The sequence below is a fragment of the Somniosus microcephalus genome, chromosome 12, assembly GCF_052327205.1.
Source record: "Somniosus microcephalus isolate GS21.2 chromosome 12, FLI_Smic_1.0, whole genome shotgun sequence".
Classification (NCBI taxonomy): domain Eukaryota; kingdom Metazoa; phylum Chordata; class Chondrichthyes; order Squaliformes; family Somniosidae; genus Somniosus; species Somniosus microcephalus.
Genome location: NC_140998.1, coordinates 190,527,997 through 190,545,052, shown reverse-complemented (window position 1 = coordinate 190,545,052; position 17,056 = coordinate 190,527,997). Strand labels below are relative to the sequence as shown.

General features: G+C 44.6%; 1 protein-coding gene and 1 pseudogene across 1 annotated transcript in view; both read left to right on the top strand.

The window, feature by feature from the left end:
• LOC147109791 (histone-lysine N-methyltransferase PRDM9-like) overlaps positions 1 to 17,056 on the top strand; it is a 502,134-nt pseudogene that overhangs the window by 26,650 nt on the left and 458,428 nt on the right.
• The window catches only part of LOC147109794 (rap guanine nucleotide exchange factor 2-like), a 97,410-nt gene continuing 83,196 nt past the window's right edge, over positions 2,843 to 17,056 (top strand). Inside the window, exon 1 of the mRNA XM_086003886.1 lies at positions 2,843 to 7,016. Within this exon, the coding sequence (XP_085860012.1) occupies positions 6,773 to 7,016 (244 nt within the window). The 5' untranslated portion in view covers positions 2,843 to 6,772. The remainder of the gene's footprint in view (positions 7,017 to 17,056) is intronic.

The window sequence follows — 17,056 nt, the reverse complement described above, 5'->3', positions numbered from 1 at the left end:
TTCCCAAACAAAAATATTGCCTTTCAGAAGCTCCACGATAAAATATATCTTCCTCCGCAGCCTCTGGAGCAACTGTACTCATGCTTTTTTCATGTGTAAGTTGTAAGGACTTAACCTCACTGAAAGCATGAATGAAACCGGCGAATTTTACTGCGCACGCGCTGCCTGTGCAGTTGCACGTGTTCTGCCTCTGAACCCCTTCGTTCAGAGGACAGGAAATGCCGGTTTTCCCCGCATGCGCTGTGCATGCTGAAAACCGGCATTTCCTCCGGCCAGACGCGTGAGTACCCCGACCGTACTCACGCGTTTGGAATGGAATTACTGGGCCAACATTTTACATGTCAAAATGAAAAATTTAACAATTGCACGATTTGCCCCCTCGCATCTGCGACTGAGGGTCCAAGGAGGTGCATTGCGCAAGAGGTCATCGTCGTACGTATCCTCACTGTTCCCTTTCGGGAACTGTATGAAGTGGTCGAAGGATTTCTGGCCACGTTAACGCTCCTTCCATGACCATAACCATCTTCATACCAGCCATTAGGGTGGTTAGTCCTATGGCGTGAGGGTTTTACGGGCTCCCACAACCCATCTGAGGGGGGGGGGCTACCCACACCCGCAAGTATCCCGCTGGATGTCCACCCAGAATTTATAGTTGGAGCTCCGACTCCACTTGCCGGGACTGTCTGGAGCGGGGTTCGAAACCCTACTCCTTCTGGCCCAGCGGCGGGGATGCTTACCGCTACGCAAAAGGCCCACTCTGCGCAAAAGGTGACACCCATACGTTTCCTGCGCCTTTTCCCTCCCCGTGACTGGAGCCCTATGCCGCCACTTGAAAGACCAAGCTATCATCTGTCCTTTTTGTGGCGCCTTGGACTTCTCATTACCAATGATGAGCAGGCGCTGCGCCTCCACCTCGTTGAGGAGATTGCTGAGGTCATCATCAGTTCAATTGTGAGTTCTTTTAATGCCGTGAATTGTGCTCATTCCAGCCATTTCACGTTGCTAATCGGAGTGGGCCTTTGGCGTAGTGGTAGGATCCCCGCCGCTGGGCCAGACGGGGTAGGGTTTCGAACCCCGCTCCAGAGAGTCCCGGCAAGTGGAGTCGGAGCTCCGGCTCTAAATTCTGGGTTGACATCCAGTGGGATATTTGCGTCCGTGGGTGTGGGTGGCCCCCCCTCCTCGTATAGCTTGTGGGAGCCCGTAAAACCCTCCCGCCATAGGACTAACCACCCTAATGGCTGGTACAAAGATGGTTACGGTCACGGAAGGAGCGTTAATCACGGCCATAAATCCTTCCACCACTTCATACAGTTCCCCAAAGGGAACAGTGTGAAGACACGTATGACGACGACGTTGCTAAATAAATAAATGGAATGAAAAAAATTCTTTCAGAGCTTTTAAAAGTCTTTAAATTGCTTTAATTCTGTTTAAAACTACTTCAGATTCTTCAAAATAATGTAAACGTTTTTAAAAGTTTATAAAAGTTACCAAAAGCTTCATAAAAATACCAAAAACCTATTTGAAATGCTGCTCTGCATGTAAAAATGCTTTGCAGTTTGTGAGAAACATTGGGGCCGTGTCCTATTAAACTGTGACCTCAAGGGGCGTGTCTCACTTGCACTGCGCGCTCCAGGCTTCGCGCTGGCTGCACTCCTGGGCGGCGTGACGTCAGACGCTGCCCGGGATTCTCCTCTTTCAAAAAGGAATTTCAGGCGTCCCTGGAGGTGAACGGCAGGCGCGTCAGGTAAGTGCAGATCGGGGGCTTGCACGCGTGGCAAGCCCCCGATCCGAATTTCTTCCCCAATGTGCTATGTGCCTGATGATCTTTTCCACTTGGCTGCGTATCGGTCCTCAACTGGCTACATCCTTCTTCTGTTGCCAGCAGCTGCTTCAACTGTTGTATCAGAAAGAGTTGTTGTCACTAGGCTTATTTAGCACATGGTTACCAATACAGGGGAAGTGGTACTTAAGGCAATACAGTTTAACATTGTGAGATATGCTCATTGTGCAATGCACTTAATCACCTAAAATTGCTCCTGTTCACTACTACCGCTAGTGACAGACCTATAACCACAGTACTTTATCTTAGTGTTGTGCAATTGAAAATATTTTCTCCAGATGCAACCTAAGGGCAACCGAAGGGCAAAATCTTAATTGTACTATTGGCAATAAGAGACCAGAGTACATGCACGTTTCATATACCCCTTAGCAGAGGGGTCAAAACCAGGGGGCACAGATTTAAAGTAATTGGTGGAAGGTTTAGAGGGAATTTGAGGGGAAATTTCTTCACCCAGAGGGTTGTGGGTATCTGGAACTCACTGCCTGAAAGGGTGGTAGAGGCAGAAACCCTAACCACATTTAAAAAGTACTTGGATGTGCACTTGGGATGCTGTAACCTGCAGGGCTATGGACCAAGAGCTGGGAAGTGGGCTTAGGCTGGATAGCTCTTTGTTGGCCGGCACGGACATGATGGGCCGAAATGGCCTCTTTCCGTGCTGTAACTTTCTATGATTCTATGATACCAACTCTAGTGCTTCACTGAAATCCTACTGATACCAATGGAAAGTTTGATTTCCATCATGTACTAGTCAGATTTTTCAGGCTTTTTCTTAATTCTGCTGTTTTTGTTTTGCAAGTTTCAATACGTTTAGGACCCCTTTACTGGGAAACTTGAGAAGGAATTTCTGGAGGCAGTGGCTTCAGTTATTATTACTAAGCTCTTCAAGCAAATGGCAGGTTCTGTTGGCAGCTATTGTCTCAGCCTCTGCACCATGCATGATACAGACGAGCACTGACATCAGTGTTTAAAGTCATTAGATGGTCACTGAGTCTGATGCTGAAGAACCAAGTCAATTCACCTGGGGTTTAGTGTTTATTATCCTGAGCTACCAGTGCTTATTCTATCTTGAAACATGATGAGGAAGCAGGTGAGGAAGAAGGGGAATGTGCCCTCTGAGTAGTCAAGGCAGACGCAGGCAACTATTTTGCAGTACATTTATATTCTTGACTCTAGTAACATTTCCTTTAACTCTCTCCCCAGTTGTGGATCCAGATAGTGAGAGCCCTTCTTTAAGAAATCATTTCCTTATTTTTTCCTTCTGTCCTCTTCTGAAGCCACTGACTTATGTTGGAGTATAGTTCCATGAACACCAACTGTGCTCTAGTATCTTGTCCAAGTAGCCATTCCTGATGTGACCCTAGATAGTAAATGTCAACAGATTATTCAACTATAGGGACATCATAATGAAGCTTTATCCTGTCTTCACTCCACATTCACAACCATGCACTTTTTAGCAAGAGACTCTGGATAATGACCAGGACTGGGGATCGAGGCTAATATTTTTCACTTCTCCAGCCTAAAGGCACTGAGGCCAATTGTATCGTCCCTTATGATGCCCTGGCTGAAATCCCCTAACTCACCACAAACCAGAAATTGAATCTGGACCTTCCTGTTGGTCTGACTTAGTGACTCAGCATTTTTACCAACTGAGCTAATGAGGAACTTAGTTGACCTATGACCTAATGGAGATTCTGCTGTGTCAAGTCTTTTCAAGCTTTCAACTCCCTCTTCCGATGTGGGCTGTTAAAATTATTATTTCTGCCTAGGCTGCTTCAGCGGCAGCAACTCCTGACAGTTTGTACAGGAATACTATGATATCAGAAGGAGGCCCCATTTATACAACCTATTGCTGAATATCCAGTGGTTTTCCATGTTTTTATATAATGTTTAAAAAATCTGGCATGCAAAATGTCTCTGACTTTACCTTCTGAGACTGTGTTGAAATGTTTTGGATTCATGTGGTCGATATATTCAAAGGTACATACACTTTATTCAAGGACTTCTGGTACAAATTATACATAAGCAGACTGCCTAAGAGGGTAGCTCTAGTTCAAGCTTCTCTGGTTAGTCATAGCCAAATTGGTTCAGCTTAAAACAAAATTATGCCTGGATGTTTTAGACACAAGTACCTGAAGTTAGAACAGCAGCTCATGAGTATTTCAGGTTCTCACTTGAATTATCTACAATGCTGTTGAGCATTTCTACTTACAGGGAAGAAGGTAACCCGCAAACAAGCCCAGTCCAATTTACAGCTCTAAACAACAGCTCTAAACAACATATGCAGAGTGTGAATGCTACTTGTGGCACAGGGCCCAAGTCCAGATTATTATCTGAACGACAATAGATTGGTAAAAGGGGAAGTGCAATGAGACCTGGGTATCCTTGTGCACCAGTCGCTGAAGGTGACACATGCAGGTGCAGCAGGCGGTTAAGAAGGCAAATGGTATGTTGGCCTTCATAGCGAGAGGATTCGAGTACAGGAGCAAGGATGTCTTGCTGCAGTTGTACAGGGCCTTGGTGAGACCACACCTTGAGTATTGTGTGCAGTTTTGGTCGCCTTATCTGAGGAAGGATGTTCTTGCCATGGAGAGAGTGCAGCGAAGATTCACCAGACTGATACCTGGGATGGCAGGAATGACGTATGAGGAGAGATTGGGTCGATTAAGCTTATATTCGCTAGAGTTTAGAAGAATGAGAGGGGATCTCATTGAAACTTATAAAATTCTAACAGAACTAGACAGACTAGATGCAGGAAGGATGTTCCCGATGGTGGGGGAGTCCAGAACCAGGGGTCACAGTCTAAGAGTAAGGGGTAAGCCATTTAGGACTGAGATGAGGAGGAATTTCTTCACCCAGAGAGTGGTGAACCTGCGGAATTCTCTACCACACAAGGCAGTTGAGGCCAATTCATTAAATATATTCAAGAAGGAGTTAGATATATTTCTTAAGGCTAAAGGGATCAAGGGGTATGGGGAGAAAGCAGGGACAGGGTACTGAATTTGGATGATCAGCCATGATCTCATTAAATGGTGGAACAGGCTCGAGGGGCCGAATGGCCTACTCCTGCTCCTATCTTCCATGAATCTCAGTGCCCACTCAAGCAGTGCCTGAAAATTTTGGGGGGGTGGGGGCAGTAATTCCTGTGTATCCCTGGAGCCAAGGGGGTCAAACAGAGTAGATAGCAATAAGCCGGGTACAGTGTTTGAAGCATTTTATTTGTCTGTCAGTCAAACTCATCCACAAGTTTCTTCGAAGGGAACAACGTTTTACAATTTTTTCTTGCTCCCACTCCAAATGCTTGTTTTTTTTAATCCAGTTATTTGTGTTTCTTAAATCCTGTTCCCCCTCTCACATTTATTTCTTTATTTTTAAACATTAATGTTCCACACTTTAACTATACCATCACAATTAATACATCCTGCATTAAACCATATAATCCTCCTCATCAAACATATCCTCCAACTTCCCATGAGAAATGTTATGACAGATCAACAATAACAACAGCAACTTGAATTTATATAGCACCTTCAAAATAGTAAAATGTCCCAAAACGTCCAAAAATCCACACAATATAAAGAAAACGTATATGTTTACATTTTATCATACTTATACTGTCTACTCCACTTAATTCAGATTTGTTTTTTGCTAGTAATTTGAATTAAGCAATGTAAATGAAACTGCACATGACATTTTGTGCTTGAAAAAAATTCTAATAAACAGATAGTTTGAATTAAGTTTGAATTAATGGTAGGTGTATTTAATTTTATGTAATTTCACAGTGATAGGGCCATACCAATTTCTTCATTTTTCTTCAACAGCGATGCCTAGTACTTAAAAAAAAAAAGATAAATGTTACTATTTTCAAAAAGCAGCAAATGCTTTAACTGTTGGGAGATGTGCCTTGCTGCTCGCCTGGTTCATAACATTGTTGATTCAGAGCTATCCTAGAGGAGCTCTGTTGATTGTAATGAGGTCCACATCTTTGGCCCAACCTGGGAACTGAGCCTAAACCATCACATCCAGGAAGAGCATGCTATCAGCTGAGTGTGCAGGCCAGTTTGAAGTTAAGGCACTAGCTGTTTTCAATGGAGCGACTCTAAGCACAAAGAATTGATTCCTGTTACTAACAGTACCAGAGCGGAATATTAGGTGCCTCACCTCTTCTGGCCTTTGTTTGAACCCTCGTTAACTGTACCCTTTCTTAACTTCACCATTTAGGCACCATCTGGTAGAGTGTTTGGCTTGCATACTTCACTCATGTCCTAAGGTAAAATAGCAAAATTACTGCAAGAACATGTCAAACAGTAAGTATGCCTGATCACATGTTTTATGGAGGAGACCGGTAGTTTTACCCCTTTAACTTAAATAATGAGCTCCAGTAAAATCTCACCTGACATATTTCAGAGAGCTTAGTTATAGCCACCTCCTACAAGCGATGAATTGGCACAAATTTTGGATAATGGGTCTTTTTAATTTATTTCTAATCAGAAACTTTTAAAACTTTGAGTTTTTATGAATTAGGGATTTTGCCTAATGTATGAGGATATCTACATGAAGGGAATAATTATAATGAGAGACTAGTTACATTTGGGTTATATTACCTGGAGGTGAATACAGCTAAAGGTGATTTGATCTCAGTGTTTAAAATAATGAAGAGAATCAATAGGTAGAGAGGAAATGATTGACCTTTAATAGGAGAATCCAGAACAAGGGAAAATAATCTTAAATTTGAGCAAAGATTATTTAAGTGAACCGAGGCCAAACATCAAACAACGGGTTGTGAGAATGTGGAAAACACTGCCACAGAAGACCATAGATGCAAAATTGAGGTTTTTAAAAGTCGAATAGGTACTTGGGAAGTAATGGAATTAAGGGATATGGAGAAAGGGCAAGGAATTGTATTTAAAACGATATGCTGCCATACCTAACAAAATGATAAAGCAGACTTCTGTTCCTGTGTATCTATCATTGCTAATCATGATCATCTTATGCAATTTTTTTATTTCGAAAGCCACAGAGAGTGAAGCTAGGGACATGGACCTGAGTGGCCTGCCAGTAGACGCTGAAGATGATAACAAGGAGGACATTGGGAAACCATCAGATCCACTGATGAGCATGGACATTGTCAGAGACTGCCTGGCAAAAGATCCTATAGACAGAACAGATGATGACATTGGTGAGTCAGTATGAAATTGGGAATAGGCAACGAGATCTAAATTTGAAAACAAGGATAAATTTGGATGATCAGCCATGATCTCATTAAATGGCGGAGCAGGCTCGAGGGGCCGAATGGCCTACTCCTGCCCCTATCTTCTATGTTTCTACCCTAAAGCCCTCCCCCATTACAGCATCCATTTGGTTATTAAACAGTTCCAGAGTTTTCATCTCCAATACTCTATTTGAAAGATCATTACATGTATTGATCACTCTTGAAGTGAAGAATAACTTCCTGATATCAGACTGAACTGTACTTTTTCTAGTTTGAACCAGTATCCACTTGTCTTACTCACGCAATTTGCTTCAAAGTGGTTTTCTGGAATTAGTTTTTCCATACTGTTAACTATGTTACATACTTCCATAAGTTCATCTCTTAGATGTTTCATTTCCAGATTGAAAGGCCCACATTGCTCCAATCTTTCCTCGTAGCTCAAGTCTCTGACACCAGGAATCGGCCTTGTGGCTGTTGGCTGCATTGCCTCCAATACTTGAATGTCTCTATGTTTCTTGGCAACCAAAATGGACACATTACTCAAGTTGTGGTCTGACCAGAGCATTGTACAGTTGGATCACATCTTCCTCTGACATATTCTTCTATTTCAGCTATGTAATTCAGCATTCTATTGGCTTTGTTGACTGCTGCTCTGCATTGAGTATTGAGGCTATGAAGGCTCCTAGGCCTCTTTCAACCTCATCCGTAACTATTTCAGTACCATTCAAGGAGTGTATGTGATTTATTCATGTGTGAGCTTTGACGGTGAATGGAAAGTGACTATTTTAACATGGGGATATCACAGCCAAGCCTGATCCTGTTTTCATCTGATGTCCACATGTGTGTACTTCCAATATGCCCTTTATGAAATGTGTATCCTCACACGAGCAAATATACAAAAACCAAATGTAAAATGAATTTCCTTAACACAGTTTGTAGTGCAGGTCTATACCAGAATACACACAATCTGGTTTTAAGTTTGGGTTGGGAGCAAAGTGATTAAACTGTGTGTGGTGTGATGTGATGCAATGTGTATATATCAATTTAATTAGTTTGCTGCCAAGTATTTTTCTAGTATATGTTTATTTTCTCCTGTCTGTGTGGTGCATTAATGTCCAGAAAGAGTTAGGCTGCGATTTTACAAACCTCAGCGAGACCGTGGCGGGTGACGTCGGTGGCGGGTCCCGACCCTGCTGCTGGCTCCATCCTGGCCTCTGAAATTAATTTCCCCTGATTGGGCTTGTTAAGCCAGCCCAGCACGTTCCCCGGCCAATTAGAGGAAGCGGGTCTGGTGACTTCATTTGATGACGTGTCATCAGCCGGTTTCCTTAAAGGGACCATGGCCAACTTTATTTTGCCGTTGTGCTGTCAGTGTTCTACAGCATTGAGGTGCTGCAAACACTGACAATCACTGCACAGAGGTGCAGGGCTACACCAAGGCTCTCCCATGACTCCCTCCATATGCTTATGGAGGGAGTCACAGCACGTAGGGAGGTCCTCTTCCCTTCCCATGGGTGGTAGAAACCTCCCCAGGAGATCAACATATTGCAGAGGAGGGCACAAACAGGGACGTGGTCAGGAGGACCTGGGTGCAGTGCCGCATCAATGATCTTATTAGATCACAAAAAGCCACACTCAACCTTATCCTGCTGTGCCTCCCATCACTCCTTACTCACACCAACTTACCTTGCACCTCCACCCATCCCTCTCTACCTACATTATCACATCCCCATCTCACTAGCCACCTCTCACACTCACCCTCATCCTAGTGCAATGATACCAACTAACAACACACAAGGGTAGGCACTTGGGTGTTTTATGCAATGTTCATGTAAAGTTTCTGTTAATGTGGTGTCAAACATTGAAACCTTTATTTTCAACACTTTGTGTTCTTAGACAGATTTGTGTGCTCCTTTGGAAGTGGCTTAGTGAGTTGCAGTGAATGGTGAGACATAACGGTACCCCCCGCAATGGTGATGAGTGTAAAAGGAATGGCTTGGGCATTGTAGGGAGGCTTTATGGTGTTGGTGTGGGGTGGTGCCAACCTGGCGCATCATGTGGCAGCCAGGGTGTACAAGTGTCAAGTGAAGTAAATCTGGCCATGGTGAGGCCATCCCTGGCCTGCCGGGCAGCAGTGTGGTCGGGTGCTGATGCCCTCTGTCCTGTGCAACATCAGATGATTACGGAGAAGGTTGGTGGTGGTGCTGCTGGTGTGCCTGGTGCTGCTGATGTTGGGGCTGATCGTGGTGGGATTCTGAGGACCAAGGTGAGAGGGTATAAAGGGCAACCATGCTGATGGAATACATGGCAGGTGAAGCAGAGATGACAGAAGTGATCTGTCAATGGTGAGAGAGGTAATGAGGTCAGACTGGATGGAGACTTGTGTAAAAACTTGCAGCATAGTGAATCTGTTGTGGAAATGCAGTGAGGAAGAGTTTGTGGCTGAGGGAAGATATCTGTGTAAGGTGGGAGCTTTTACTATACATTTGAATCTCTCAACTCAACAACTGATTCAATGGCCACTGACCTCCTGCCTCAGCTTGACAGACACGGTCCACGACTCATGGACGAGCTGTCAAATGCAGGTGGTGAGCAGATATTGATTCTTAAGTGGCTCTAAACAAGCCACTAATTACCTGAATTGGGTCCCTGGCTGCGAACCCGCCGCTGCGTGTCGGGTCTGCCCAGCGCTGACAGACCCGACATTGGGGAAAGGCGTGTGGCGGCGGGTTCACAGCGGGGTCCTGACCCGTTGAGGAAAAAAACACTTTCCCACCCGAGCCATCACTGATCACGCCCACTGACCCCCCGCAAAATCCAGCCCTTAGTAATTGGTGAACACAGCCGAAGATGATCTAAGCCTAAATGCTAATTCTATGTCTTGATTTACTGTATGTACTTTTATTTTTCAATTATTTTTTTCATGTCTTTCACAAGTTTAACCAACAGCTAACACCTCTTGCCTTGATAGCTCCACTCTTAGGCCGGAATTTTGCCAGTCCTCAGAGTGCGGGATTGGAGGCGGGACTGCTGTCAACCTGCCTCCAATCAATCTTCCCAAGTGTCGGGTCCCCGATTTGCACATGGACCCGGCACCTAGTGGCGGGAAGAGGATTATAGCCACTTACCTTCCTGTTAACAGGTACTTGATACTTGTTAACAGGCTCTTTTTCAATTTTGCTGCTTCTGCCTCGGGTTCCCCGATGTCCGGACACCACGCCAGGTAAGTGTGGCATGTTGTGAGTGTGCTGTAATGTTTCTGCATTGATGACAGCTGCAGAAGTGTTGTGAAGGATCCAATGGTGCACTGGTGAGTTTCAGAGGTAAGAAAATGTTGGGAAAATCATTTTTAATGCATTTACACTTTTCTGTAGGTAACAAGTTTTGAATTGGCTGTCTAGTCCCACCTCATTGGGAGAACCTCTCTCACCAGTGACAGATCGCTTCTGTAACCCCACTTGCAGCTGCCATCTGTTCTAGCCTATGGAGGGAGTCATTGGCAAGCCTGGGTGCAAGAGCTCACCTTTGTACAGTGATTGTCAGTGTTTGCAGCAGCTCAATGCTGTCAAACACTGAAAAATGAGCTGTCAAAGAAAAATTGTGCATGGTCCCTTGAAGAAAACTGGCAGATGATGCATCATCAAATGACATCATCTGACTGGCTTCCTCTTAATTGGCTGGCAAGCCCGCAGGGTGGGCTTAACAAGGCCAATCGACGTAAAATCATGTCCGTTAGCCGGATACAGTTGGGGGCGGGGCTGGAACCCGGAAACCAGCTGACCCGCTCCCAAGCCATATCCATTTGCAAAATCGTGGCCTTAGTCTTTCTTCATATATTGACATTCCTGGCCTCACTGTCTCCCTGACCTCAAATGGAACTTCCACATCCCTTCCATTTTTAAAGCTGCCTCCGAGTAGAGGCTTTCCTCATTCATGGCTAGCATTGCTTTTCGTCTTGACCTTTCTTCACTTTTTATAAAGCCCATGTCTGTTCAAGACTTGAATACGCTGTATGGAGGCTCTTCTTGTGCCTATCTCGCATTCATTACTAGAACAAAAAAAAAAGCCTGTCCTCTGATGGGCATTCCTTCTCTTACATCTAGCTTCTGAACTCCCTTTCTTCATCAGAGCCTCTTCTGTCTTTATTTTATCAACACTATTATAATTTATGCTCCTTTATCGCTTGTTCCTTTTAAAATGGAAAGATGCTGTCGAACACACTTCTCCTGTGTTTCAATCCAGATTAATCGCACCATCTTCTACTTTAACTCATTATTTTCCTCGGAGTTCAAAACTGTGGAACACCTTTAGTCTTTCACTCCACCTACATTCTGTAGGCTTTTAAAACTCGAGCTTGGCATCACCCAGTTGCTACTTCCTGGTTTACTTCATCTTTTTAATTCTTTTTGGCCTTGGTGACCTGCACTATTGATCTTTACCCTTCACTTTTGTTTCTCAGTTTTGGGGGGGAAAGTCCTAGAAATTGTCAGATCTTTGTACACTTTTTTTAAATGTTCTATTTTTATGCGTCACAACATCACTGCACAGTGAAGTAAGCGATTACCAATGAGAAGAGAAACACTACCCATGAGAATGGATGAGTTGTGTAGTGGGAAATTCCATAATTAGAGATTAGCAACTGTGACTGGGGTCGCAAATGATATGTGTCCTCCCTGGTGCCAGGGTAAGAGATGTAGTGCAACAGGTGGAAACATTTCTAGAAAGGCAGGGAAACCAACCAGAAATTGCCCATCAAAATGATTTAGGGAAGAGTAGGATGGAGATGTCGGACAGATGTAGGATGGAGTTTGAAGAGTTAGGTTCCAGATTAAAGTGTAAGTCGTTGAGAGTGGTAATCTCACGCTTCTTTGCCATCTCATATGCTGAATGAGTAATGGAGGAGCTATTAGATATTAGAAAGATGGTGTAGAGGGGAGGGTTTTAGATTCCTAGGACATTGAGGCAAGTTTGGGGCAGGAGGAGGCTTTTTGAGATAAGATGAGAGTCACCTAAACTGGATGAGTACCAATATTTTTGCAGAAAGGGTAAATGAAACAGTGGGGGAGGATTTAAACTAGTAAGGCAGGCCTAGGACAAACAAAAAAAAGGAAATTAATAACACTATCAGAAAGGTCAATTAAGAATTTTTTAATATTTATGATGCAAAGAGCATTAAGAATAAAGTAAACAAAAAATAAATGACAGCAGTAGGGTTTAGGGATAGGAGTTAATAAAATTGTGATGATAGAGAAGCCTAAAACAACTCCCATTTATGTAAGTGCCTCCCCTTAATCATCGCGACACGACCAAAATTCAGGCTGGGTCTGGCTCACCTGTAACTTGAAAGGGTTCGATTTCATTAGGCCAATGGAATTGTGGGTTCAGGCAAACCAAAGCCCACAAGTGTCTCCCCTGATAAGGGAACACCACTAAAATTCAAGAAGGGGCTGGTCCCACCAAGCTGATTTGTAAAACAAAAATAACAAATTAAATTAGAACAGTAAGGCAGACAGTTGGCTTTTAAGAGTCACCCGAGCACAAACTATAGCTCAAAAATGCACAGTAAAGAGTTCTTTTTTAAGTAGGTGAGTGAAGTCATAGGGCTAGATTAGCTTTTCCCCTATGGGATCTGTCCAAGTTCCTTCCCTTAAAATGGGCAATACCAAAAAAAATGAAAGAGTCCCCAATGGCAGAGACTAAAAAAAGAAAATGATTGGTGGGTGGTCATATTTATATTGATCATATTTTGAAAGCATCTGGTTAGTGTGAGGCATTTGGCTAATAAAGCTGATCAGATGCTGGGTTACTTCTGAAGTATATTATGATCAATGATGAGGGCAACTCTGGAGTATGATGTGCAGTTTTGAACCTCTCTATGTCAAAGAAAGACCTGAAATGCTTTCGAAAGGATTCAGTGAAGAATGGTCAGAAGGATTGCAGGCCTTCAGGGACTAAGTCATAAGTAAAACTCAAGCACTAACTTATTGTCACTAGCAAAAAGACAGGAGGGATATGAAACAGGTATTCAAAATAACAAAAGGCACAGGTGAGGTGGAAGAAAAACTGCTATTTAACTTGGAGTTAGTGTTGGACTGGAGGACACAAGTACAAAATTCACAACCCTAGAAATTAGCAACAACAAAGAAATTCTCAGATTAGATAGCTTATTTCAGTGCAATTTGCAGATTTAAAAAGGAGCTGAATCGATATTTGTGAAGAAGCAGGATTGACAGTTGTAGAGACAATTAACAAAACTGTCAGGAGAAGTCGGGAAAGAAATTTAGTGCTTCCTTAAACTGGGGATCAACAGGTGATGTGGGAGAGAAGTCCATGATGGAATAATTGTAAATGGACTGTAGATGGAGTGGGCTTGATTGGCTGAAAGTCCTTTTCTTGCTCTAGATTTTCTTATTTCTGCTTTGCCACACTGATATTGAGGGCCTACTTATGTTCTTGTGAATTATAAAGTTCATAACATTGGTGATAGTAGGATATTGTAACATCCATCTGTTGTGTTCTTCCCTAGGGCAGGTCCTAACACATTAGACTCTTGAGCCACTTACTGGAGAAGAGTAGCTAAGGTGGTTTCTCGTTGTGATCTTCATAGTTTTTATCTTCAGAGTTCTTTCCATGTCAGCCGTGGCTACGTTGATAGCACTTTCACCTTTGAGTCAGAAGGTTGTGGGTTCAAGACCCACCCCAGAGATTTGAGCACCAAAATCTAGGCTGACACTCCAGTACAGTACTGAGGTAGTGCTGCACTGTCAGAGGTTCCATATTTCAGATAAGATGTTAAACTGACCCCTCAGGTGGACGTAAAAGATCCCATGGCACTATTTTGAAGAGGCACTGGGGAATTCTCCCCGGTGTACTGACCAATATTTATCACTCAATCAACATCAATTAGAAAAAGATGATTTGGTCATTATCACGTTGCTGTTTGTGAGTGCTTGCTGTGTGCAAATTGCTGCCGCGTTTCCTACATTACATCAGTGACTATACTTCATTGGCTGTAAAGCGCTTTGTGACTCCTGAGGTCGTGAAAGGCGTTATATGGCCTTAGAGAGAGTGCAGAAAAGATTTACGAGAATGATTCCAGGGATGAGGGACTTCAGTTACGTGGATAGACAAGAGAAGCTGGGGTTGTTCTCCTTAGAGCAGAGAAGGTTGAGAGGAGATTTGATAGAGGTGTTCAAAATCATGAGTGGTCTACACAGTAGATAGAGAGAAACTGTTCCCATTGGCGGAAGGATCAAGAACTAGAAGACACAGATTTAAGGTGATTGGCAAAAGAACCAAAGGCGACATGAGGAAAAACTTTTTTACGCAGCGAGTGGTTAGGATGTGGAATGCACTGCCTGAAAGGGTGGTGGAGGCAGACTCAATTGTGGCTTTCAAAAGGGAATTGGATAAGTACCTGAAGGAAAAAAATGTGCAGGGCTACAGGGAAAGGGCGGGTGAGTGGGACTAGCTGAAGTGCTCTTGCAGAGAGCTGGCACGGGCTGAATGGCCTCCTTCGGTGTTGTACCTATTCTAGGATTCTATATAAATGCAAGTTTTTCTTTCTCCTAGGTGGGCTGCAACCAAGGCTAAAGAGCCCCACATACACTTTACAATGTTGCGGGGGGGGGGGGGGTAGTTTGGAGGGCCACATGCACCCATTGGAAGCTGGGTGTCAATTCAGTATTCAGATCAGTGCTCTGGTCTTCGCTCCCCGTGGCTGGCTGGAGTGGGGCATGAATCCTTCACCTTCTGACTCAGAGGCAGGAATGCTACCATTAAGCCAAAGGCTCACTCCTACTCAGACATACATCCATAATTTATTAAAATTCCTGAGTTAATACTATCACACCCACAAGTCCATTGAAATCACAGGGCAACCCTGTAACAGTGACGCCTTTTGTTCTTTCTTACTCCACAGGTACTGCTGTACCCCCTCTCGGGATGTTTTAAAAAAAAATGTATTTGTTTATGGGATATGGGCATCACTGGCAAGGCCAGCTTTTATTGCCCATCCATATTTGCCCTTGAGAAGGTGGTGGTGAGCCGCCTTCTTCAACCGCTGCAGTCCGTGTGGTGAACGTTGTGATTGATCTTCAACCACCACAACCATCTTCCTTTGTGCTAGGCATGACTCCAGCCAGTGGACCGTTCCCCCCCCCGCCGCCCCCGATTCCCACTGACTTCAGTTTTACTAGGGCTCCTTGATGCCACACTCGGTCAAATGCTGCCCTGATGTCAAGTGCAGTCACTCTCACCTGACCTCTGGAATTCAGCTCCTTTGTCCATGTTTGGATAAAGGCTGTAATGAGGTCGGGAACCGAGTGGTCCTGGCGGAACCCAAACTGGGCGTCAGTGAGCAGGTTATTGGTGAGTAAGTGCCGCTTGATAGCACTGTCGACGACACCTTCCATCACTTTGCTGATGATTGAGAGTAGACTGATGGGGCGGTAATTGGCCGGGTTGGATTTGTCCTGCTTTTTGTGGACATGACATACCTGGGCAGTTTTCCACATTGTCGGATAGATGCCAGTGTTGTAGCTGGAACAGCTTGGCTAGAGGCACGGCTAGTTCTGGAGCATAAGTCTTCAGCACATTAGCCGGAAAGTTGTCGGGGCCCATAGTCTTTGCTGTATCCAGTGCGCTCAGCTGTTTCTTGATAACACGTGGAGTGAATCGAATTGGCTGAAGACTGGCTTCTGTGATGGTGGGGACCTCAGGAGGACGCCGATATGGATCATCCACTCGGCACTTCTGGCTGAAGATGGTTGCAAATGCTTCAGCCATGTCTTTTGCACTCACGTGCTGGGCTCCACCATAATTGAGGATGGGGATATTCATGGAGCCTCCTACTCCCATTAGTTGTTTAATGGTCCACCATATTCACGACTGGATGTGGCAGGACAGCAGAGCTTTGACCTGATCCGTTGTTTGTGGGATCGCTTAGCCCTGTCTATATCATGCTGCTTCTGCTTTTTAGCATGCAGTCCTGTGTTGCAGCTTCCCCAGGTTGGCACCTCATTTTTAGGTATGCCTGGTGCTGCTCCTGGCATGCTCTTCTGCACTCCTCATTGAACCAGAGTTGGTCCTCTGGCTTGATGGTAATGGTAGAGTGAGGGATATGCCGGGCCATGAGGTTACAAATTGTGGTGGAATACAATTCTGCTGCTGCTGATGGCCCACAGCGCCTCATGGATGCCCAGTTTTGAGCTGCTGCTGGATCTGTTCTGAATCTATCCCATTTAGCACGGTGGTAGTGCCACACAACACGATGGAGGGTGCCCTCCGTGTGAAGACCAGACTACGTCTCCACAATGGCTGTGCGGTGGTCACTGTTAACAATACTGTCATGGACAGATGCATCTGCAACAGGTAAGGACGAGGTCAAGTAGTTTTTTCCCTCATGTTGTTTTTCTCACCACCTGTCGTAGGCCCAGACTGGCAGTTATATCCTTCAGGACTCGGTCAGTAGTGGTGCTACTGAGCCACTCTTGGTGATTGTCATTGAAGTCCCCCACCCAGAGTACATTCTGTGCCCTTACTACTCTCTGTGCTTCTTCCAAGTGGCGTTCAACATGGAGGAGTACTGATTCATCAGCTGAGGGAGGGCGGTAAGTGGTAATCAGCTGGAGGTTTCCTTGCCCATGCTTGGCCTGAACCCACGAGACTTCATGGGGTCCGGAGTCAATGTTGAGGACTCCCAGGGCCACTCCTTCCCAACTGTATACCACCCCTGGTGGGTCTGTCCTGCCAGTGGGACAGGACATATCCAGGGATGGTGATGGAGGAGTTTGGGACATTGATTCTGTGATTATGACTATGTCAGGCTGTTGCTTGACTAGTCTGTGGGACAGACTCTCCCAATTTTGGCACAGGTCTGTAAGATTTGCAAAATTTCTGCATTTCCCCGAAGGCTGTTATTAATAAACGGGACCCTGCGTGGACATTTTAATTCAAAAAGGGTACCCAAGATGGCGTCTGTGCCTTGTGGCAGAAAGCCTGTGAGA